The 27,138-nt window shown below is 32.8% G+C and overlaps 1 protein-coding gene across 1 annotated transcript; it reads left to right on the forward strand.

The window, feature by feature from the left end:
- Positions 1 to 25,703, forward strand: LOC137931587 (aminopeptidase N-like). Its single transcript, XM_068775030.1, has 15 exons — positions 1 to 470; positions 1,147 to 1,305; positions 1,781 to 2,095; positions 3,849 to 4,032; positions 5,483 to 5,636; positions 6,424 to 6,505; positions 8,462 to 8,645; positions 9,824 to 10,019; positions 11,632 to 11,771; positions 18,684 to 18,818; positions 20,537 to 20,717; positions 21,238 to 21,412; positions 23,007 to 23,153; positions 24,299 to 24,377; positions 25,194 to 25,703. The coding sequence occupies exons 1-15, from the start codon at positions 1 to 3 to the stop codon at positions 25,413 to 25,415; spliced, it is 2,823 nt and encodes a 940-aa protein (XP_068631131.1). The 3' UTR covers positions 25,416 to 25,703.
- The last annotated feature ends 1,435 nt before the right edge of the window (positions 25,704 to 27,138 follow it).

Consider the following 27,138-nt stretch of genomic DNA (forward strand, 5'->3'; position numbering starts at 1 on the left):
ATGTATTTACTGATAATTATATCTATAATTGGATCAGCTATTTGCAATCCATTGAACTACGAGTATGATGATATAAGAAATGTCAGAGATGAAAATTATGTATTACCCGGTGAATCGTTTCCTTCATCCTACGACGTGCGGCTGTTCTTGAACCCTAATGTGTTGGAAACATTCAGCGGTGATGTCTCCATTACTCTGTCCCCCGTAAGAAATACAGATCAAATAGTTCTTCACGCTATGGAAATGCAAATCAACAGTATAAGTATCGCATCAGTTGCTGCCCCGCAAGTGAACATCTTTTCAAATCACACAATAGCTACAGATGATACACACTTCCTTAGAATTGGAACTACCAGAGCTATGATAGCAGGACAAAATTATACTCTTCAAATTAGCTTCGTGGGTAGATTCGCTGACAATATGTTCGGAATATATCTATCGACATATGAAGAGCCAGGTGTTGGGGTGGAGTGAGTATATATTTATTTTCAATTACTCTTTCCATTTACATGTATGCAGTGTTAAGTTATAGGTTCAAATCCTTTGAAAAATGGCGCATTTTGTATGTGCGCCATTATCTCATAATATTGTAACAAGTAAAGAAAATTATTAATCTGTTTTACAACCGACCCGAAGGTAGTGAGTTCGCAAAGGAAAAAAGAATTATTAATATTTATTAATATATCTCACAGCCGCTGAAATGGACACGAAGAAGACTTTGTTCGATATTTCTCTACGACATTGATCCATAGTTGAACGAAAGCAGCAGTAACACGCTGAACAAATCAGCGCTTGTACCTTATGTTTCTAACTCTGTTAGGATAGTCGAAAGGCACTGTATACAGGCCACTGCCCTGAAGGTCCACTTTAAAACTCCAGGGTGGGTCTGCCGCATATCAATTAACGTCCTACGGAGAATATGATGATGATGGTGATTGAAATAAGTAAAGTGGCTGGTAGTGATACAAAAAGATTATATTAAATTTCTTGTCATCTTATTGCCTTGTTCTCGATGCCAAATTATATAAGTTTGATCAAACTAAGTTATCCAAAAATACTCCGAAATATGCCACAAAGTTTTATTGAGGTAAATAAAAATGTGAATTTTCCAGTGGTAATTTTGAACATCAAATAAATTTTTTCCAGGCGACTTATTACGTCACAGTTGCAACCTACATTCGCGCGTCGAGCTTTCCCGTGCTATGACGAACCTTCTCATAAAGCCATATTCACAACTACCATCTACGCGCCTCCTGAGTATACGGTCGTCAGAACCAATATGCCCTTGAGAACTGATCTTTCCAAGTAAGTTGTAAACATTCTTCATTTAACCGCTGGATTTACACCTTCCCTAACAGCTGTCACTTTATGTAGTCCGCATCTTATAGACTTCCGCTTGCTTTTACTTAGTCCTCGATATATCTGAAGGAATCCCACCACCTGTTTATCCTATACTCATCTTTCTAATCCTAGACCAATCCTCAACCTGTCATCACCTTAAAGATACATGGCGGGAAAAGCAAGTATGTTTGGTATTTTTGTAATTTACTCCCCTTCCCAAAGGGCATTTATTAAGTATATTTAAGTATTATACTAAATAAATGTTTCTTCAAGTAAAATAGGTTAAGATAAATAAATAAATGTAAAAATGATAGATTCAAATCCAAATAATGTATCAGTCATAAGCATATTCTTTGCACATATCCAACTACATCTAAAATTTAAAATGTGTTTTAAATGTAACCTAACATGTGTTCTAATCATTTTCAAAACTTTCCAGGCCGGAAGTGCCAGGATTCCGGAAGTACGAGTTTCAAAACACGCTTATCATGTCAACTTATTTACTCGCTTTCTTGGTTTCGAAATTCGAACACATCTCAAACGAACAAAGCCCAATTTACAATGTTCCATTCAAAGTGTTCTCCCGACCTGGTACTCAGAACACCGCTGCTTTCGCCTTGGACTTTGGGCAGAGGAACATGATTGCCCTTGAGAACTATACTGAGTTCCCGTATGCCTTTCCGAAGATGGACAAAGTTGCCGTACCAGATTTTGCAGCTGGAGCTATGGAAAACTGGGGTCTTGTTGTCTACAGGTATGTATTAATACTAGCTGTCCTCTTCGCGAGGCCAACTCAGCCTTTCGTGTGTATATTCATAATTCGTTATTTGTAATTTTTAATACGCTAAAAAGTTTCTTTTCAAATTTTAAGCTGGTTTTTAAAGATAATTTACTTCAAAAATATCTATTTTTATATAAACCTAAACGAATATAAATTCTAGCTGTCGCCATTCTGCCAGCGAATTTAATAAATACAGAATTTCGTTAGGTCCGTTCTTAGCTGATCTTTATTTAGCATTAATTATAGCATTTAGAAATAATAAAACCAAATTTCAAATCTCTAAATGTTATGTTTCTAGTAAGATCGTGATGAATCAGTCCAATTAAACTTTTGTGTACATATATAAATACAGTCTGTCTCTAAATACTAACACACGTACTAAAAAATATTATTTAAAAATAAACTTGAATTTATTTTCATGTATTCGATTTTTAAATATTACATGAACATTATGGCGTTAAAATTAAACTATTTAGTTTCGTGTTCACCTTGAAAGACGTTTCATGTCTTAATACTGCGTATTGTTATTGGCCATAACAATAAGAAGTTTGCCGATGCAGCCATAAAATAAATAAAAAAAAACCGTAATTATACCGATGACGTCAGAATAGCCTCCCATATACTCTGGATCGCTTACGTTAGTTACTCAGACGAGCTCATTAAGGTGAGGCAATTGTATCTAACTCACAATTCTCTCCAGAAACATCGTCGTAATGAAAAACTTTCTTCTAGAGTGTCATTTCTCTCTCTTAGAATAGCTAATAACGATTTAAAATTAAAACTTTTAATTTAAATTTATTCTGAACTAATTACTTTTACGTAACTTATGCTTTTGTAAACTGTTTACATGGTAGGCTTTATAAAGGTTGATTTTATACCTTATTTTTCTTTTTTATGACTAATGAAATTTAATGTAATCGATGCTGTGAAATATTTTGTATTTAAAGCTCATGGGTATTATATAGGATATATCAGAAGGTCACCCAGAAAAGAGAGGGAGGGGAGGAGATGGAGTTGGCTATGATTGGAGTTAAGTGACAATGGGCGGAGCACATCGCTCGTGTGGTATATCGTGAGCGAATGGCAACTACAAGCATTGGGCAAGCTCCCACTATGTGGACCCATGACATAGCTAAGGTCACTTGAAGTCGCTGGATGTAGGCAGCATCGTACCGGTCATCATTTCATCATCATCATTTTCCAGTCATCATAGCGATTTTTGAGGGAGGCCTAAACCTAGCAATGAGCGTCCATTGGTTGAAAAGAAGATATATAATGATTGGGAATATGTGTAAAAGTTTTTAAAGGTGTGAATGTATAGCTCAATTTTTACCAAAAACCTTTTTTAAATGCTTTCAATAAACATTATCATTCCAACCCGTAGACGCCCACAGCAAGGCAAAGGAAAGGTATAAGGGCGTAAGGGAAGTCCTCTTAAGATATCTATTAAATATTATAATCGCTGTACTTGGCAGATGAATCAGCGATCGCAGTGTACTATGTTACGCAGAGAACACTGCTGCTCATCTACTTGAAATTTGTTTGTGAGTAGTGGAAATCCTATGTAATTAATGCACAAAGTGGTAATTATATAATATTATATCCCGGGAATCGAACTTAGGAATTACGATCGTGAGACAGTCCTCTGCCACTGTGCTACCATTGCTCATAATATTTGGTAATTGTTCACCAAAAATATAATATTGTAATTATTTGTGATTCGCAGGGAAGTAGCTCTCTTGGTTCGCGATGGAATCACAACCACCAACACTAGACAGAACATCGGCAGAATCATTTGTCACGAAAACGTCCACATGTGGTTCGGTAACGAAGTCAGTCCAGTCAGCTGGACCTATACATGGCTGAACGAGGGATTTGCTAACTTCTTTGAGAACTTCGGAACGGACCTGGTACGTTAAAGATCTTAGTTCAAAACTCTATTCAGAATTTAACTTGCCTCTACTTGTACAATACGAACAGCCAAATAGTGGAACAATCTTTAACCTACCGGCTTCATTGTTTTAATCCAACTATAGTTTAGAAGAATTCAAGACAAGGTTTAGGTTATAGGTATAGATTTCTTCTTGGCAAGCATGTAGCATCATAGACCACGTCATCGCTTAACATCAGGGAAACAGAGGTCAAATGCTTCGCCTATAAACAATAACAAAAAGTAGTCAACCAAAAAAAATTATATTTATATATATAGATGTTTATAATATGTATATATATATATATATATATACATATATATATATATATATATATATATATATCTATAACTGTATACGTAAAAATATATATATATATATATATATATTTATACGTATACAGATATATATTTACACACTAGCCTACTTGATACCTCTGCACAACATTTGCTTAAATAATAGAATAGAAGGCTTGCTACATATACTATGCAACACTCCTTTATATATACCCCTTATACCTAATAAATGTACATAATTTTTTCCTTATAAAATTAATATTGCAATATATACGCCTTCAGTTGTTACTAAGATAAAAAGGTGACAGTTTAGATCATGTATATAATAAGAGTATAAAAATTATATTATAAAAATACCTATCGGCTTATATATAAGGCTTTGAAAAGTACATATGTGCTACTATTAACAAGTTTGATACATTCATATCAGCTGACAGACTGCAACACATAACCCTCCCCCAACTCAGTAACTTTCAGCGACTTAAAATATGTCTTTGTTCCTCCTATTGGGAGCTTACACACATCGCCACAATAAATTTGATATAACATATATATACTCAAAAATGCGTATATAAAACAAATCACGCTGTATAAATAAAACATTATCGGCTTCGAGTGCCGGTCTGGCGTTGAAATCAGAGAGGAGTCAATAGCCTCCCTGATAAGCGGAAAGGATACCAGGGAAGAATTCCTCTCTTATTGCAAAAGAATCACACAATATGCAATAGAAAGAAATAAAAGTTAGGCATAGACAACAAATAAAAAGTAACAAGACAAGATAAAAAAAATAAAATAATATAAAACTGTGATATAGAATAGATAAAATATATATAGATAAAATGTGATACAATAAAAATAGAAATTAAGAAAATGTAAAATGAAAAGAGGATGGAAGAAAGGTAAACAGAGCAAAAGGGAAAGAAAGCAGAATTGTGGCATAAAAAATAGCATGAAAGATTATGTGAAGTATGAAAGTAGAGAATAAAAATAAAAATTAATTAGGTGAATAAATAAAATTGCCCATAAAGTCCCTGTCCCACCAAAGATAGGGGTACGAGAGGCCCCCAATAGCGGGGGCCATAAAAAAAAACTTTAAAAGAATGCTTTTATAAGGATATTATTTATGTTAATAGGTATTACCAGAGTGGCGTATGATGGATCAGTTTGTACTTCTTCTGCAAGGTGTGTTCCAAAACGATGCCGTACTAAATGTGAACCCGATGACCCACGCTGTCTTTACACCTTCACAAATCATTGGCACTTTCAACGCGGTAGCTTATCAAAAATGTAAGTTCATTATAAACATTAATTTCAATAACTAATTAATTTTCATTCGAGTTTACATTTTGCGATAAACATAGAGCTTTGCAGCCAGTTTAAAGTTACAACTGATAATTTGTATCGCAAAGTTAAAGCAAAGTTAAAAGAAAATTTCATCACCGTCTTGAAATATTTAACAGATATGCAATAGGATGATGTAGGGTATGAAATACCTTTAGAGTTTTCCAATAGAACCGTTTGGATGCTGCTATACATACCTTCCAACAACCTTAACAGGATTGTCTGTCCATCTAGTGGGTGTATCTCCTACTTTAGTGTAGAATACCATATTTTATATATTAAAATTAAAACATGAGTAAAATAATATATATAATAATAACCTGTTATCGTCTTTCTAGCAAGTTTGAGGTATAAAACTTAAAACTATATTTTTAATTTCAAAAACATTAAATAATCTTCTATTTTTTCCTATACAAGAAAAAGATATAAATCTTTACCAGCGTAAATATAAAGTAAATGGTTAAATATGCTCTCTGGACATACTTAACGAACTTGCTAAAAGATAAAAAGTTTAAGCATCGAATTTTTCAACATCTTTTGTGCTAATGATAAACTTGTTATATAAGAAAAAACATGTTCAATGCTAATCAACGAAGACAGAAAAACAAATTTTAGTTTATAATATATCTAATGTTAAAAATGCGAAGTACATTTTACTTTGTAGGTAAAATGTACAAGTATGATGATGTACAAAAAGGGGCTTGTATTTAAATATAGTATGTTTAAATTCTAGCCGGCTCCGTTATTCGCATGATGCAACATTTCTTAACTCCCGAGGTGTTCCGAAGAGGACTAATCATTTACCTTCGTAACAAGTAAGTGGCTTTTTATTTTCGGGATTTATTTCTTATATAACTGATGGGTGTTGTGGTTTTAATGTTATAGAGATGAGACCACAAAGAATCGAACACACTTGTCGAACGTACTGAGATAATGATAATAATGATTCATCATCATTTCAATAGTACTACTTCAACTGCTGGACATAGTATAGAAACGTGGTCTCTAACTTTTTGCCTCCTTGTCAAGCTGACTATTACTCTAGGAGCCAAGAAGAGTGCTATTCTATCTACGAGAATGAGTCAGTAATGAGGATATTCGTTTTTTTTTATGGCCCCCGCTATTGGAGGCCTCTCTTACCCTTAATTAGTTGTGATCAGGGTCTTTGTTTACAAATAAGTTTTTCAGATTTTTCATCTTTATTCTTTACCCACTGTCATCATCTCAATTTCTTTTATTCTTACTTTATTTCCATCACAATATCTTTAATTTTGTTCTTTCATTCCTTCTTGCTTTCATCGCCTTCCTTCCATCATCTTATTACTCTTAGGTGGCTAGGTACATTTTCTTTATTATTGTTCTTGATTTTATTATCTACATATTCTATTTTTTTTATCACAGTTTTCTGAGGATATTCGTTACCGAACGAATGTAACTAATATAGCTTAGTGTATTAGCAATTTAAAGTGGCAATGGGTTAGCCTCATGGCAGATAGAAGGGATGTTCACTGGGGCCTTAACGTTCTGGAAACCACAGACCGGCAGCGAGGTCGTCTACCTTGTAGGTGACGAGACGCTGTAAGCTTTTACCCAATCCTCTGACGGATGGATAGCGTTGTGCTGAACGGGTATACTCGAACCAAAACCCTCACACCTCGTAACTCCAAAATTTTCCGAAATGACCAGATGGCGACCAGCTAGCAGGCCCGAGGAGATAAAAGTAGAGAGCGGGTTACCATATTTACGCGCTCTCTATTATACAGTACTGTCGTACATAGAGTAGTTAATTTGTTTTTATTTAGTTACATTTTTCTTTCGAGCGCTAACCTCACGTGTGACTCGAAGTCCACTAAATAATTGCAAAGTGCAAGCGCCTCTATGGAATACGGCAGGACACGCAATAGATTCAATTGAATTAAAATTTTGAGAGACCTAAATCTCTCTAGAAACATATATATATATGAAATTATAATGAATAAATAAGGGGTTATATAATTATATGTATATGTAAAGGGGGATATAGTACATTAAAACATAACGTATAGTCACGATTATGAGCCTACAACACTGTTTCCAGTCCCAGAAAAGCTTAAAAAGCTTTTTAGTTAACGGGTAAATAATATGCACACCTTTACGTCACATTAAAAATATCTTGTGAAAGTTTTTACTATTTATTACGAAGGTTACAAAAGATTACTCATAACTACTACTACTTTAGTTATTTTACAAAAATCTTTGTCATAAATTTGATGTATATACTTTTGTATTTCATTTTTTTTATGACTTCCTTTAAAATCGAACTTAGCAAGGATTTGTAAAAACAGTTTGAATATATTAAAATAAAAACGTATTAAGTAAATCATTTTCACATTTTAGTAGTAAAACAAATGAAACAATTTATATATGTATTTTATACATAGATTTCTACTCGGATCGGAGTGTTTATTCTATTGAGAACAACCTGAAATGAAACTTTATAGTCACTTTTAATTGGTAAATTTTTGTATATTTCCTATTATAAATAATTTATTTTTTACCTCAAATCAGCATGATAATTATTCCAGGCATTTTTATCTCCTGTATAGCCTTTAATACGATAATTATTGATCATTATAAAGAAACGTTCCATGTGTGTCTTTATTCATTAATTTATTCTGTCCTATCATTGACTGTATCGTACATAAGGATACACAAATAGAAAATATCATAAGAAATAAGTAAAAGAACTACTTATTTTATATTATTTTTTATTTATTTTTTTTACAATAAAGCTACCGTCGCGCCGTCGGCCCTCAAGAGCTATATGCTAGCCTCCAACTTGCACTGGACGAATCGTCTCACAGTATACCCTTCCCATTGTCAACGGTGCTGGATCGTTGGACCAACCAAGGGGGTTTCCCTGTCCTGACTGTCAGGAGATCTGCGCCTGGTGCACAGTCCGTCTCTGTTTCGCAGGTACGGTGAAAAAATGTTTACGCTGTTAATAGTGATTTCTGTATTTGACAAGAGATGGCGTTGTGTTAAATTCAATCGATTTATACTTATATACATACTTTCCTTAGCATTTCATGAATTCACTGTGATGATCGGAGACTTCTTTGTGATGAATTGGTGATACATAGATTTTACACCTATTTCCAATTATTCTATATATGAGTCATCAATCTGAACTATGTAACAATAAGTTTTCTATTTGAATACGATAGACCAATATATTCTGGTAGTACAAAGTCTGTAGGGACAAATAGTAAACATTAGTTAACTTCAATATATCGCTGTTTAAATTTGGAATACGTTTTCTTACTATGTTATTTATTATTTCTGATATCATTGATTTTTAGATATTTTTTATTATTCTTAGGATCTCTATTCCATAGACATTAGCTTCTTTTGTTTTTAAGTCTATATTTATTATATCCGTATGTTTTTTTGCTATTTTTTTTCTATCTTACAAGTATTTTTACAATTACAATGTTTACTATGTCTCTTAATTTATTTACCAACTTTAATCTTAAACTATTTTAAAACTACGTTAAAATCAATTGATTATTACGGTTATATATTTTTAAATCAATGGTGTCTTATTCGTTTTTAACCAAAATAATGTCCAGTTTTCGAAATTACGGTTCGTGAGAACATTTCCTCATCCCTATTCCATATTTCTATCCTCGATTTCTAGATATGATGTACACCCTTTTAAAGCTATATCATCTATTGGTAATCATTTTAATAGTAAGTAATATAAAGATATCTGAAATATTTAATGGAATCAGGCGTTACCTTGCAGAAGTCCATCCTAAGTAAGAAAAGGACCAATATTTAGCCACTTCTGCACATGCAGTGGTAGTCGTGCAACAAAGTGCACCGCCCGCCAGCCCGCTGATAAATGCGTATGCGGCAAACAATGCGAATTACACAACTGTCAAACACGTGTTTCGCCCCTCCACGGGGCATCTTCAGGTGTTATGTTACACCGATTAGTGCCAAACACAGAGTGACGAATCTTCTCTTCTTACTAAAGATATATTGTTTTTTATAATGTTTACATTAAAATGAGACAATAATTACTAATTTTGATACTGTTATATTACGTCAAAAATTTTATTTAGCAACTAAATAATTTTAATTTTTAGGAACGTTTCCTGACTAACCGCCAGCTGAACTCAACCCATCGTTGGCACGTACCAATCAACTGGGTATTATCCACCAATGTAGATTTCTCGGATACCAAACCCCAGGCCTGGATTCCGCCAACCTTCCCCGCGGTCGCCATCGATATTCCCGGACTGGCTGATGCCGAATGGTTCATCGTCAACAAGCAACAAACTGGTTCGTATTATATTTTTTATATATTTAATCTAATCAGGCGTTACCTTGCGGAAGTCCATCTTAAGTAAGAAAAGAACCAATATTTGGCTACTTCCGCACATGCAGTGGTGGTCGTGCAACAAAGTGCACCGCCCGCCTGCCCGCTGATAAATGCGTCAGCAATGCGAACTACACAACCGCCACCCTTAACTCACTCAATACCTGTTTCACACCTCCACGGGGCATCTTCAGGAGTTATGTTACACCGATTAGTGCTAAACACCGAGTTAGATATTTTTTATCTTCCGGGACACACTTCGTATTTTCTATATTATTATTTTGCTACCTCCACAGTAGTACATCAAGGCAAAATAATAGACGTCGATGTGCAAACAGAATTCAATGCACATTGTCAAAGATCGTTTTATTTATTTATTAAATGTTAAAGGAAAAGTTAGAGTCTAATTTCAATATGGCAAATTTAGATACAACAAGAAAAATTTAATTAAAATATATCGCCAATAACAAGCTAAATATGATAATATTAATAAAAAAATCACTCTAAATTAAAAAGAAGAAATTGGAATACTGGTATGTTAAGATAGGTTGCCGTTTGATTCTTATATCCTGACAGTTTTATCAAATTATTCACGGTAAAGAATTTAGTATATTATTTTTAACCATACAAAACAAGTCAACATCTAAATGTGACGATAGTTTTTTAAACGTAGCCTGTGCAAATAAAATAAATGTCGTTTGAAATAAGTTTATTTAAATGATATATATGTCGCGTCGTTATCGAGTCTTCTTTGTTAATGTGGATTGTATCGCCGTTTTTAAAACTGCTAGCGTCATCTGTTGACCCCGATCGAAACAACATAGTTTAGATATAATAAAGAACTCTTAAATTATTCCGATTGGTAAAGAAATGCTTCCAAACTATTCCGGAAGGTTGAAGAAAAAGGTTTTAATTAAGTTTAGTCAATTCTTTATGTGAGTGATTAGTCACTTTTTTTCGGCCCACGGTTAGGAGTCATGTTGTCATTTATTATTATAGGCTAAGTTATATATTATGAGGCGTCATGTTCAAACGTTGGGAGACGCTTTCTGCGAGCCCTTTTCAACCAAATCTATTGAAAATATATGGGAAGGCCTGTGTCCAGTGGTGGACAACCTTTGGCTAATAAGATGAAAATAGGTTTATGATGTGAAATGATGTTAATATGTGAACTGTATAATCGGTGTGTGACGAGAAAGCAATTTTCCAAATGAATATTTTCGCAGTTTGCGTCGTTGATAGAAGATATATTTAGTAAGGGTTCTTTTTGTGTCATCAGTCATCATTTCAGCAATACGATGTCCACTAGTGGACATGGGCTTCTCACGTATAGCTCCAATATGACCGGACCGGATTTTGTGTGCATACATATATATTAATATTTTTATTTCTTCCATTTTGTTTGCATAAACACGTCCAAATCTAAACGACGTGTAAAATCCACCAATTTGAGCATGCCCCAGCGATGGAACACAGACAGACTTGTATAGTGATTAATTTATTCACTTTCTTATAAAATTCATTTACTCGAGGACACGCCATAGGAATGTGTATTTTAATACTGTTGTAATACAGGTTACTATCGCGTCAACTATAACATCGAGAATTGGCAAGCCTTGGCAAAAGTTTTGAACACGAGCCACCAGACCATCCATCTTCTTAACCGCGCTCAGATTGTGGACGACGCCTTCAATCTGGCAAGGAACGGCAGACTTGTGAGTAACATGCATATACATTTACTATATATATATATATATTTATATATATATATATATATATATATATATATATATATATATATATATATACTAGCTGATCCCGCAAACGTTGTTTTGCAAAAAAATTAAAGTTAACAAATGTAAGATAAGGGTTGATCGTAGAGGGGTGAAAATTTAGATTTGTATGTATTTTTGTATGCTGTATCATAATAAAATAAAAACCAAAAAAATTGTCTAAAAAATTAAAAATAAAATTTAGGGGTGGACCACCCTTATCACTTTTATATTGTATACGCATGTAAAATTTGGTAAAAATCGGTCAAGCCGTTTCGGAGGAGTTCAAGGTCGAACACCGAGACACGAGAATTTTATATATTAGATATATAATCTTTATTAATAAAAGCACTTTCATCAAACACTTTATATTTCAAATCGATGTAAAACTTTTGTGGTTTGCCGCCAACAGCCGCACAAATACTTGCGTACAATCTGAGGATGACAATATGAAAACATAAGCAAAACATTTTTTTCGGAAAATTTAAACTTTTATATAAAAACAAAGACACGAACACTTATGTCTGTGAAATATAGATCGTAATAATAAAAAATATAAAAGGTTAAATGTATCCAATTAGTATTTTATTATTTATTTTCCACGTATTTATCTAACGGAAAAGGACATACAAATTCGTCAAACTGCACACGCAGTTTGTTGGCCTAAAATAGGCGCTCTTATATAGCATTATTTCTGGAACGAAGATACATATATATATTACACTTACATGTGGAAGTTTTATTTTATTTACATCGAAACTTTAAAAAATAACCTCTTTATCAAGTTATTAAGAGTTCTAACACCTAGTTGACTGGTAACATCTCGTAAGAAATTTTGTCGAATATCAATTTGGCTTATTATCAAAAAGAAAAGAACAAAGTATGAAAATTATAAATATAAAATTATTTTACACTATATTAGGATTATATACTCATCGCTTCAGCCATATGACTTCCACTACTGGACATATAAGCCCAGCCATAGGTTTGATATAAGGCCCGATATAAGCTCTCTCTCAGATGATTTTTATAAAATTCCTTTTTTCTTCATTTTAATAAAATGAAAAAGAATAACAAAACAGAATCACTTTAAACTTTGTATGCATGCCTAAAAGTGTCTTCGAATTTATTTCGAATTATATGAGTTTATATTTTGTATAAATCAGTACATAATATATTATGAACATATATCAACAACACCACGATGTAATTTAAAGTAATATAAATTCCTCGTTAAGAAATGAAAGACGAGTAGCTCGAAGAATTGTTTGTCTGAACTGGCAGTGCACGGGGAACATCGCTGGTGCAGCTAACCACCCACGGGGCTGAAATGTTCCCAAGTGCTGACCACGAGCAGGTAGACGCGGCTCCCCCCCCCCCCCAGGCAGACCGATGACATAGTTAAAGTTACGGGAAGTCGCTGAATTTGGCGAACTTTACGGGAGGCAAAAGCCTTACAGTGGGCGTCTATCGGCTGAAAACAAGAGAGTGATTAATCATATTATCGTTAAAAATGCTATATTTTAAAGGAAATTATCGATGAAAATTTTAAAAATGTTTTATGACAAAAATTTTAAAAATTCTAGACTCTTATCTATCTCCACCATGTTTTCCTTCCGAAGTGACAGTCGATTCAAATTCACAGAGCACTGCAATTACAGACACAACAATAATATTTAAAATTAAAAATATAAAAAATACTCCGCAACAAAACAGGCCGAAATAATAAATAAACGAAAAAAAGAGCCAAACCTCTCTCAATACATAAACCTCTGTTGTAACAATCTCTTTAAAATAATTGTTTCACTCTCTGTTATATAACAGCATGACAATAGTTCCACATTCCACAGGCTGCTTTAAAAACTTCTGTATGCATTTTAAATTCTTTGGGTAAAATTGTTAAAATATTAAATACTAAGTTACCAATCGCTATGCTATATGTATGTATATGCTATATCGGTCAGCATGTACCGTACGATATATATGTATACATATATACCGTACATGCTGACCGATGAAATTGGTCTATAATATATAGAGGAATGCGATAAGACTACAAATTGTACTTCTTTGTTGTAGTTTTATGTTTATAACTTGTAGAATAAAATACGAATTATTTTTTTGCTTATTATTTTTTTTAGACGTAGGCCTCCGTCAAAGGTCCATGGCGTCACAATAGATTCCATTCTTACCTGCAATGCTTTTTATTTATGAAAAATATTTGACAGTTAGTAGATGTTTCAACTTACTCCATGATGCGCAGTGAAAAAACTTTCGTATTAAAATTAAGAAAAAGACCAATATTTAGCCACTTCCACACATGCAGTGGTAGTCGTCGGTAGTCTCTGAATTAGACATTTATCAGCGGGCTGGCAGGCAGTGCACTTTATTGCACGACTACCACTGCATGTGCGGAAGTGGCTAAATATTGGTCCTTTTCTTACTTAGGATGGACTTCCGCGAGGTAACGCCTGATCCCATTAAATATTCATATTCAAATATCAAAAAAAAACTTTTTTTTCTGGATTTTGGCACTTGGCTACATTTTTAGCGTTTTATTGTTACATAAATTATATAACGCAGTCTCTGTAATATTTTCTTACTCTGTACCATCGGTATACGTTGCGAGATGAACGTCCCGCCAATACTATCGGGGCGGCGGGATATTAAATTTATCAACACTTTGCAATTTTCAGAAATATTTAAGTTATACGAAACACGTTCGGAATTAAAAAATTTTGTTAAGTTAAATTTAAATTTTTAACATAATATTATTGACGTTTCACGCTTTACACGTGGCTTTATAGTAAATATAAAATCATAGGAAATATAAGATGATTAGAAATAGGTGTGAAAGCTTCAAAGAGGTCAATGCGAAGCTGATTTATCTGAAAGATTTTTTATTTATTTATTTTTGCTATGCGACTTCTTCAAGTAGTGCAAAGTCTTTAGGGCCATGTAGTTAACATATATTAATTTTAATATATAGTAAACCTAATTCTACAAACGTGATTACTTCTTTTTTATATAGTTGTAATGGAATAGGCGTTTGTCTTTCATCTCATCTGATGAAAAGTGTAAATGAACACAAAGGTGGTACACGCCTATTCAAAAGAAATCTGTTCACTCTACTCTTAAAGGCTCCAAAGTTCAACTCATCAAGAAAAACAGACTCAGGCAGATCGTTCCAAATCCTCGCGACTATCACGAAAAACGAACTGTCAAACAGTTTAGTTCAACTTTTGGATATGCCACTAACATATGGATGAAACTTTCGCTTGTGCCTAGTAATCCGATAAAGGAATGACGGCTTAGTTAGTTCGAAAAGAGCCTTCTTATATTATTACGTTATTTATTAGACCTGAAACCATACATTTTTGAAGAGAATGTACCATTCATTAATTGGCATTAAATTAGTTAGACATAATCATTGAATAATGGTCGTCCTGCGATAAAGGATTGAGACTTGCGAAGTCACGGGTTTACTTTCCGAGATACCATTTTAAATAGTTCATACTATGTGCATTATTTATATATATTATCATTGCTCGCTAATAAGTCTATAGAATGGGCAGCAGCATCTATTCGTCCAATAGTACCTCACTACGGTCGCCAAACCACCTGCCGAGCGTGGTAATTATGGTATGTCACCCTATAGATATATCGGAAGACTTATCTCTTGGGCGTGTACAGGCTGAAAGAAGGAGGAGCTAGATAAATATCGTTTTAAGCTATTAAATCTATTTCCAATCATACTGTATTATTGAAGCAATTGATACCTTTAATTCTAAATTTTCTATTCCTTTCTCGTGAAGATACTGACGTAATGTTCAAAGATCAATATTTCCTCATAGTTTTCCTCGTCATCGGCTTCGACTTGCAAATTTTATAAAACGAGACTATCAGAGACACACTCGACAATTTCGAAATCATCAAAGTGAAGATGGTCTGTCTTATCGTTTTATCATATGATACAAATCACGCGAAATAGTGAGTCATTGTACGGTACGAAGGTTTGTTTTGTTTTTGGGAAAAACAATTTAACAATTTACTACAAATGAGTAATAATTTTATTGTAGTACAAAACGATTCGGTTGAGATATATGATAACTTATTTATTCATATATATGATTCATATAGTAGATGTAGCCAAATCTAATATATAAAATTCTCGTGTCACGGTGTTCGAACTTGAACTTCTCTGAAACGGCTCGACCGATTTTTACCAAATTTTATTTGCGTATTCAGTAGGTCTGAGAATCGGTTACTATCTATTTTCCATACCCCCAAGTGATTAGGGTTGTTTACCCTTAAAAATTTTTTTTAAGAATTTGACGAAATTTTTTCTTTTCATTTTTTTATGACACAGCATACAAAAATACATACAACCCTAAATTTTCACCACTCTACGATCAACCCTTATTTTTTATTTGTTAATTAAAATATTTTTTTCGCAAAATAACGTTTGCGGGATCAGCTAGTACCATATAAAATAGTTTTTCTTTTAACCCTTTCGTTACCAGCGCCGGAGTTAGCCGTCATCCACCTTGTAATGTGGGCTTATGTAGATACCTCTTTTAAGATATATCACAGCCATTTAGCATTTTTAATTATTATACCAGTAAAATCTTTAAATATGTAAGACAAATGAGAAAATTCGAACATCAGCTTACCGCCATGTACACACTTCGCAGCGCGCTGCCTGGTTCGGTAGCGTCACTTAGGCGGAACGGACTGCAGTAAGGGAAGGGTTAATAGAATGAACTAACCATCCGGATGCTGAATACATTGCATTGTAGGAAGAGAGCGTACAGTGCATGTGGCTGACTACTCGCATAGCAGGTTGAATAGGCCTTGCAATGCATTGATATTCATTTTCCCTACCCAACCAAATTTGGAATTAATTTTTACTAATGCTATTTTGGATGCCGGTTCAGAAATTAGATGTCCGCCTTTGATGTCAATCTTTTAGCAGCATCATTTTAGATTTTTTCAAGTTGGACATTGTCATCTACTGGAGTGTCATATCAAAGGCAATAAACATTTAAACTATACGTATCGTCCAAATTTCCTTGTTATCGTTGCAGTAGTTTTAAGTTAAACTGATTCATATATTCGGATATATTTTTCATATTCAAAGGTATAAAGGCTTTCTACTTATATAAATATTATTATAAATATATATTATGATTACTAAAATTAAATAATAACTTTATTTTTTGTAATTAAATTAATATAATATAAAATTTATACAAGGAAATATCAGTTAATTCCTTGTGCGGTAAAGCGCAAACATGTACGATTTATTCGAATTTCAAATTTAAGATTTTTTTTTAATTTTTAAGAATGTTACATATCTCATTATATCTATGATTTTAATTCTTTGGAACTAGTTATGACCCCCTGTTTTATATGCTGCCTGTTATAATATAACCAGTTTTTTTTAAAGTATCCTCAGTGAGTAAAATAAAGTAAAAAAAAATGTACCCCATCTTCTATTTTCGTGCTATGGTTTGTCTGTAAAAAATTGCGTCAAATGATGGTTTCTATGTTTTTTCTTATGTAACTTTTTCGAAAGAGTATTTAATGTAAAAAAGCTGAGAAATAATATAGACAACTCTTATATTACTCTTATAACAATTTATTGTTATGCTGTGTTTGTAATTCTGTAAGTAAATTTGGTTAATATAACTGAACAACGGTGTTAATCTACCCTCTGAACAAACTACGCGCTACACCCAATACGTGACGTTGCATTCAAGTTTCGGAAAGAAGATCGCCGCCTTAGAGCTTACCGAAATGTGTTTTAGATTTTTATATAAAAACAACGCTTTATCATATTTTGGAATATAAATCGTTTTTAAGTGTAATAAATTAAATGAAGAGTGGAGCTGAATATACAGTATATCTTATATCATATAAATAAAAGAAATAAAACGTCTAAAAAACTGCACTGGGCCTTCTGACATATGACTTGTATTATATTTCGACTATTTGCACTTAACAATAAAACATAAAATTTTTTAATTTTTTTTGAAAAAGTTCGCGAAGATTCTAGAAATCGAAGTGTTGAGAGCATAAAAGATTCATTGTGCAGGTGCCGGTTCCATTGCGGTGTAGATAGAGACGCCTGGTACGGTGCTTGTTGCTGACGATATTGCGGATAATGTTTTATTTCAATTAGTAATATTCGTCTGGATCTAAAAATCATATTCTCTGAAATTATTTTACAAATCTATTTTATTTTTCAAAAAGAATATTTGATATATTTATCATATTCGAACAGATGCATTCCTTCCAAATGAATGCGGGGTATAAGTCATATATATATTTTCTTTACAGTAGTCGAGTCTGTGACTCATGATTCAAGCTAGAACTAGCTAAATAATCGAAATATAATAATTGGACATCCACTGTTGGACATTGGCCTTGTTTTTAACAACCTTATGTGCACCTTGTGGGTGGGTATACGCTGCTCCGGTTCGTGGTCTATACTCCAGAAGCTTTTGCGGTCTGGGGTCATTTATTCTTCGTGCTTTATGGCCCACTGCAACCTTAACTTACCTAACCGCTGGGATATCTCAGTTAATTTCATTCTTTATTAGATTGAACATTTCGTAGGATCTTTACAAATCAAGACTAGTTTCATTATAGCTACATATACAGAGATGCCTTTACGTGATAGTTCAATTTGATTCTAATTTCAATCAAATTAGGTTATTCTGGTATATTTTAATGTAGACACGTGATCACCATTAGCGATGTGTTCATTTTTAATAATTATATAGTTCTAGCCTTCATTTGAAATTGTTATTTAAAATGTATTGTGTATTTATAAAACACTGCCGTTGACAGGACTACGTGATTGCTTTCGAGATATCTCGTTACTTGAACGTGGAAACTGATTACATCCCCTGGGCCTCCGCGAACACAGCTCTGAACTACCTCGACATCGTTCTCAGCAGTACAGAGGTCTACGATTTATTCCAGGTCAGTACAATTTGTTAATATATTATAAAGTTTCCTCAAAGTTTTTTATAAATTTGTTTGATTATCTCAATGTTGTCCTTTATGTCTCTCATCAAAGGTTGACCGGTGGAGATCACATCGAGCGAGAACACCGACTCTTTTTTATGGCCTTCGCTATTGACTAGCTATCTTTCGTACTTCATTTATCTTTCCACATTTCTTACTTTCTACCACCTTTCTCTTTCATTCGATATCATACATTCCTCAGTTTTATATTTCTTTATTTTATGTTAAACATTTTGTTCTATATACATTACATTTTCATTTTGCTTTATTTGCTATTTTATTGTTTACACTTATTCATAATTTTATTTTTTATTTCTACTGATTGCTTTTTCTGGAATTTTTCTGCGAAGTTCGAAGAATATTGATCTCTTTTCGTCTTCCTTTATTACCGAGGCCATTAATTCCTCGCAGATCTTCATGCCTAACCGGCATTTGGAGTCGAAAGACCGCTTCTTGTATCTATATATAGTTTTTTTAAAGTAATTATCTCTTGTATACAATAAAGTATAAATAAATAAACAAATATATAAAGGGTAGGCATAAATTTATTCTGCATCCTTTCCAATTAAACCCACAAGGTCGTTGAGTTTGAGACATATGCAATAAAAATTCATGTCTTCAATATAAGTATAACATCGATATTTATTGCTGCAGTTGGATGTAATATAAGATGTATGTATGAAGTTCACTGCTTGACATAGGTCTCCTCCTTAGATTTCCTATATGACCAGTGAGAAGCGACGCATGCGCATGAGTATCTTCCGACGACTTTATTGAGGTATCAATCTTATAATCGAAGTCGTTTGCTGTGCTTGCCGCTCCGTATTCCCAAATCCAGAAACTTAATTACGGTTAAGAAACCTAAATGAAACAACATAAAAATGTCGTTATGTGAACAAAGAAGCAACATAAAATATTTATATTTAGAAATATTAAATTATATTTACATACCTTAGCAATATATAATTCTCCTTACCAACGTATTCGAAGTTTTCAAATATTTTTATTAATATTTGTCATCTGTCATTATATAACATATCATCGTCGTCGTTTTAGGCCACTGCAAAGCACAGGCCCACCTCAAAGATATTGGGGGGTATACAGGATATACTTAGAACCTTTTTTGACCAGTGACAGTCTAATATAATTACCACACAAAGTGTGAATTATATATACCTCTGTAGCCTGGGAATCGAACCAGTGACCTACGGTCTCAAGTCTCTTCTGTAACATAAACCTTAAGTAAATATTATGTATGTAGTTGTGTGAATTGTTATTCCTATAATAATAGAGGCATTTAGATTTTTCTAATAAATCATATTGTATATTTATAACGTCAACATTTTGTTTTAAATATATAATTCGTTCCTTTTTTTATTTATACCTAAATATTTACTCCATTCTTATTTATGTATTTTATCATCATGGTTGCAGCCATAAGACATCATTACTAGACAGATCATCCCATAGGTTTCTAAAAGGATCGTTAGATAATAAGACTGGTTGGAAGCGATCGGCGTCATACGTCTTCCAATGACCTCCAGAGCCTCCAAAGTGCCTTAGTCACGCCCTGAGTGGGCTGCCCACTACTTCTTTCATAAATCCTTATATATTTACAAAATAATACATGTCAGTCATCGTTATTCTGTCTTAGAATAATATGTTTTTGTTAGACTTATATGCTGCAATTATCGGCGCCTCTGTACGAGCGTCTAGGATTCTTACCACTTCCAACTGACGAACACGTGACAGCGTACCATCGGAACATAATTTTGGACATCAACTGCCGCATGGGCAATGCTCTCTGTGTTAACAGATCACAAGAACTCCTGGAACAATTCAAAAACAATCCCTGTGAGTATGAAAATATATTACTTTACTAATACTTCGATCATCTAGTATTTGAAACTAAATATTCGTATATTATTACAATTTTGAGGAAAAAACTATGCAGGGTAACTGGTTATATATATGTTAAATCTTTAAACGAGTAAATCTATAGTTCATTTTCTCAATTAATGTTTTGTACACCCAACCCAAAAATAAATGATTTCGAAAAAAGTAGATAACGCATAGTTAATATATTATTTATAAGCATTTTCAAAATTCAGATTACGTATAATAAAATCACTATAAGAAGATATATTGTTTTTGGCCTATCGCATTTCACTAGAAAAAATAATAATTAATGTACTATACTTTAGTGTGATTATACGGAGTGTTTAAAAATAGGCGTTCACCACATTCACCAATTCAAATCTCTTATCTAGAAATATACAAATAAATGTAAATATTTATATACAAGTGCTCTTAATATAAAATGCACCGGAACGAATGGATGGATGTTTAACAAAAGGCATTGTGCTTCTTTCAGCTCAGCGTTTGAACCCGGACATTCAAACGACTGTATACTGCTCCGGCTTACGAGGTGGTGACGTCGATAACTTCAACTTCCTCTGGAATCAATACTTAGCGAGCACCGACTCAAGCGAACAATCTATTCTGTTGAACGCCCTGGGATGCACATCGAATGCGGAACGACGCGCCTTGTGAGTAATAGCGAGCTATAAATTCCATTCGTGTCGTTTTATTATCGCGTAAAGTTTAGCGAGATTGAATAGCCGAGCTCTAATTTAAGCGAATGTTTTCTAAGCGGTCTCCGGGGATAAGCGATAAAAGAGAGTTGTAAACGCTGTTTATTGTTATAGAATTGTTATATGGAGTATAGTAGTTAAATATTACCGTAGGTACATGTGCAGTAGGTTTGATTCCAGCTAGGCGAAGTTTGCGTGAAGGTAAATCAAGTGAAAGCTCACGTAATCAAGAATAAAAAATGACCAATCCCCAGTATTTTTTATCAAAGTGTAAAATGTATAAAAGTTAATAAAATCATGTTTCCACATTATTTACTAGTAATAATATGCAGTAAATGCCTATAACCATTTCACAATTTTCACACTGGCGAATAGTGTCTCTTAATTTCTTTTAAGTTAGAAATAAATTCAGTAACCAACGGAGGAAAACAAAATTACAAATCATCGTTGCGTCGATGCCATGTTACAGTTGTAATTATAAGTGCTTGTCTAAGATCTCATACTGTTAGGAAATGTGTCTTTATTACTTAAATATTTTATTGCAATGTTATGCTATGTCAATATATATATATGGTTTATGAATTTCCTGGAAAAAAATATATATCTGAACGCTGATACTTTGTAAAGCGCTGAAAAATGGCATTAGAAGTCGATTGCCCTTACCTATTGTGTTGTCGAGTAGTCAAATACAATCACATACAATGCAGTCACGGCATTGATTTCTTTAATAAATATTGACACAGACCTAACGTACACATGTAGATGAATATTTATAACAAAATAATTAATATCTTCTAAAACAACTGACTGTCCTTGCAGACCTTGTACAGTTAGAAATTATTAGCTTGTCGTATTCTAATTCCTTCCTGTCAACCGATGGACGAAAACTTCAAGATCTAGGCCTCCGCTAAATATATATATTTTTATCGTACCCCTAACTAGTGTGGGATGTATATATATATTTTATATTATTTTTATTGATTTTAGTTATGTACATTTTTATTAGCTTTTATTTTTATCTATTACTTTACTTATTATTTTTCTACAGAGTATGAGGAACTCTTCTTTGGTTTTTTTCTTCTCTAATCAGGGAGGCTATTGAATCCTCCCTGATTTTTACACCAGACCGGCAATCGAAGTCGAACCGGAGTCCTCCGAATGCCACAAGGTGGATCACGGTCTGGTCCACGCCCGGTTCAGTGAAGCACACTAAAGATTGCGTAGTATTGCGTTGTTCATATTCAATAACTTAACGCGGAATTGGTTATGTCGTGGTCTACTTAATAGGGGGCCTAACCACGTCGCTACCGGGTCGTGGTCAATGTTCGAGAATCTTTCGAGTGATCACTTTTTACAGAATGATTGTACATTGGTGTAATCATTTCAAAGAAATAGCTGTAAATGCTTTATTAATAATTATTAATATAGCAGTTAAAGTACAGAGTCATATGATAAAATTTGTTTTATAATCATCTTGTTAATATTTACATTTATTTTAGCATTCAAAATCAATAATTATGCACTTAAATGTTCTCTTTTTGTCTCCTAGCTATTTGAATCAAGTAATCAACGACACATCAGCTGTTCGAGAACAAGATAGACACACTGTCATCGTCTCTGTCACCAACTCGAGCCCCGGCAATATGGAAGCTGCTTTGGACTTTGTGATTGAGAATTTCGCCGCAATCCAACCCAGGTAAATAGTGAAATCAATAAGATTCATCCTACATTCTCCTCTTTCAGCTCTAACTGCATCAAAAATATAAAACAGGTAAAATTTTCTTTAAAAATTCGTACTTTTTCAATAGATAATCTAGTTCATTTTTTTGGAGTTTTTTTTATATAAGTCAGCTTTATAGATTTTCAAAAGATCCTTAAGGAAGCCTTCATTCAGCGTCCTCAAACAATTAATAAACTCTTACTTCAGCTATACAACGTCAACGGGTGGACTTATATCTCTCATACATTTTCCAACTAGTCTTGTTGAAAACAGCCTTCACCAAACATTTACTGATGATCTTAACAGACAGCCTTGTCTGTCAATTTTGTGGGTGATGTTTACTCTTGCCGGTTTGTTGTCTCTACTCCAGAGCATCTGAGGATATTTGTTCGGCGATCTATGTAGACTCCACACTGTCACTTGAACTTATACATAAATGTATAACCTGAAAGAGGTGTATCAGTTATAATGAGTTTAACAATGATAGTTATCAAATAATTTCAAAATATAATTCCATTTTCATATAAATTACTGCTTATAACTTCTCATTAATTATATTTTTGACTTCATAAAAAATATGAATGAAAAGCTAAAGCTATATTTTTTCAAATCTTAATAAATTAAGTTACATAATGTAAGCATTGATTAATGTTCCAATAATGCTAGCTTTTAGTATTGTTAGTATCTTATCTTTAATTTTGACTTCTCTTTGGGTGTAAGGCTCTTTCAGCGTATTATTTTATAGCCTTCGTTTTTGGGAACTTCTCGTTTACCTTTACACGTAAGATAGGGACTTTGTTTAAAAGGGAAATATAATATTTCAGTTTTGATTTCTATTTTATTCTCTTCTTTCATGCTTCAATATTGTTTTTCTTCTTCATCTTTCGTTTTTTATAATATTTGTCACTCTACATTCATTACATATATCACTGTCTTTTGCCTGGTTCATTCGGTGCCTTTGTTCAATTTCTTAACTATCGTCTATTTACCTTTTTTATGGTCGGCCAACGTTTCTCTACCCAATTAGAACTTTCACCTTTTGAATATTAAGTTTTTTTTTTCCTAATACAAATCAGGCGATTTAATAAATATACAAAAACTCGATTTTTGTTTGTTATCAGAGTGCAAGGTTTGACTGGTACATCTAATATCCTGAATGCCTTCGCCAGGAGACTCAATTCACGTCAACATGCAACTAAGGTAAAAGATGTTTATTTACTACGAAATTTTTATTAAAATTTCATTTTTATTAACTAATGATGTAGATACTCGTAGGTAGGCGGTTAAATACTGGTAATCAAAGTTAATATGAGTATATTAACATAACAGTAAGGATATCGTGAGAAAATAACTACATGTTAAAATAAAGTTTTGTTTTCTACCTATTTCTGCAAACATTGTACTGCCAGAAATTATTAGTGTCGCATCATTAGAGTAGAAAAAATAAATGAATGTGACATATTGTTTCAGAATGATCGCTTTATACAGGTCGGAAATAAAAAGCTTAAAACTGCAAAACTATTTGCTATGTATCTGTGTAATAACTTTTGATATTTTATTCTCAATAGTACATTATTTTAAAGATTTTTTTAAAGCTGTCAACATGGGCTAACTCAAAACTGCTTTTTTATTTAATATTCTTGTTATAACTTTACATATTTAGATATTAACACGTTCACTGCGGGCCCAATTTTGAAGAACTTTCAGCTGGTGCGGCTGAGGTCGAATCAGCCTCTAGCTGAACTTCCTAGTAGTGCTGTTGAGGCCTTTTCCGCCTCATGTTTCAATCATTTTTTTACAATATTGAGTCAATGCTTCGCAGACATAAAGAAAGCTATATTTGTGTTTGTCATATCTCATACGGTTGAGTGTAAACAGCCGCCGCACTAGAGAGAAAACACGAGTTTTACGCGCCGCACCAGTGCACAGTCTACCATGAGGCTGAATCGGCCTCAAGCCGCAGTGAACGTGTTAAATCGACTTCAACTTAACTTTACCCTTTTTTAATGTTTCTAGATCGAAGCCTTCGTAACGAGGTACCAAAACATCTTCTCAGCGGCTGAATTAGCCGCCATTGGCGCCATTAGAGAGAACATTGAAGCCTCTATCGCTTGGAGCAACCAAAACTACGCGACAGTTAGTTCGTGGTTGACCACGAACTTCCGAAGCAGCGCCGCCGGTTTGACTTCTAGCTTCGTCGTTCTTATATCTCTAATAGTAGCTTTAAATATTTTGTAAATTATTTATTAAGACATTAAATAAATATACAGGGTGATAGTGAAAACGTAGTAAACACACCATTTGTCGTCAATTATTCTAAAAAACATAAAGTAAGCCGTAATAAGCGTTTTTTAAATTCGGATTCTAACAAATTAACGTTAATTATTGTTAAATATCTGTTCCCGGAATTTTACTGTCAGAAGTTGTTCGACTATCGCATTTAAATTTAAAAAAAAATGTGATACATTTCAGTGATATAAGATTTGTTTTTTGTTTATAAAAAAATTCGCACATAATAAAAAAATAAAGGAGAGGCGAATTTAAAAAGTTTAATAAACTTTACATGGTTATATAATTTTCAAATCTTAAATGTAAACAAATTATAAAAAATCACAATAAGTAAAGAAACTAACATTAAATGGTTTAAAAGGCGTAGAGTGACATAAAAGTGTTTAACTTATTTGTTTACAACTTAAAAAATAACGGTACAAAAAAAATTTCACTCAGCACTTATTTCAATATAAAAGGGGGTTTTTTTTATAAAATAAAGTGAATGTTATATAGGGTATATTTTTATAAATAGAAAGGTAAAATAAAGCTTTGACATCTATCACCCATTACAGTTAATTTATTTACTGTTATTTATATAATACTTATATATTAAGACATTTTGTCATCTGTAAATGGATCAAACACTCGATCTCCTATAAAGTTATAGTTAAACACAAATTCATACAAACCTTAGATACCGATATGATATGGAATACCATGTCATAAACATTTCAATATACTTTTAATATTAAATAATAAATAATTTATATAAACGTGAAGACTGCAAAATGTTTACAAAAATTTATATGAGAACACCGGTTAATATATTTTGTAAATGTAATTTTAGTTCGATATTTAAATAAATAAAATTTATAAAAACTGTTGTTTACTTCGAGTTTCAATTATGTTTGTATTTATCATTATTTTATTCTTTTATTATTTCCGGAAAACTTACTTTTAGATAAGATAATGTAAAGAGAACAAAAACATGACACTGTACTCTGACTGATTACTTATTTTCCTTTTAAGTTTGATTTTATTTTTGTCTTTTATGATATTAAATTGTTTTGCCTAAGTTAATTGGTAGAGAATGCCTTCGGCATTAAGTTCGCCGACATATTGTATAATATTTTTTTTAAATAAATAACAAAGTTATGATGTCAATATCGTAAACATACAATTCTATTAAATTCCTATTTAATAAAAAAAAACCTTTAACGTTGATTATACAATCAATAGAGAAAATAAAAAAAAAATCTTTAACGCTGACTTTTCAATCAATAGAGAAAAAAATAAAATGAAGAATTTACAATGATAAATGTAAATATAAATGTAGTAACCTAAAAGTGTATTTAATTTATTACAATATTAATACAATATTAATATGTTATTGGATGACATGTAGATGTTGTAGAAGATACACACCAAATACTATCTGCGCTCTGACCACAAATCCGAAGCTGACCGACTTGATAAGAGATTATCGCATCGTCATTGTAACATGGGGCACTGAAAATCTATACGCAATATAATACACTGTGGCAATAAAAATGTCCAATCTAAAAGTTTTATTTAAGATACATAATTTCGCCAAAAACATTTTTATATTGCTGTAACGTTTATTACTATTACAGATTGGTAATTAAATACGTTAATATAAAACCATTAAATATATACTCGTATAAAGTTT

The sequence above is a fragment of the Battus philenor genome, unplaced genomic scaffold, assembly GCF_028537555.1.
Source record: "Battus philenor isolate CCGP_79_NKW_IND1 unplaced genomic scaffold, ilBatPhil1.0.hap1 SCAF_8, whole genome shotgun sequence".
Taxonomy (NCBI): Eukaryota; Metazoa; Arthropoda; class Insecta; order Lepidoptera; family Papilionidae; genus Battus; species Battus philenor.

What these genes read in the sequence shown, in the direction of transcription:
- LOC137931587 (XM_068775030.1), top strand. Translation starts at nt 1, where the DNA reads ATGTATTTACTGATAATTATATCTATAATTGGATCAGCTATTTGCAAT. An exon ending in TGGCAAGGAACGGCAGACTT is followed by an intron (nt 11,772 to 18,683) that starts GTGAGTAACATG and finishes TGCCGTTGACAG; the next exon opens with GACTACGTGATTGCTTTCGA. An exon ending in AGGTCTACGATTTATTCCAG is followed by an intron (nt 18,819 to 20,536) that starts GTCAGTACAATT and finishes TGTTTTTGTTAG; the next exon opens with ACTTATATGCTGCAATTATC.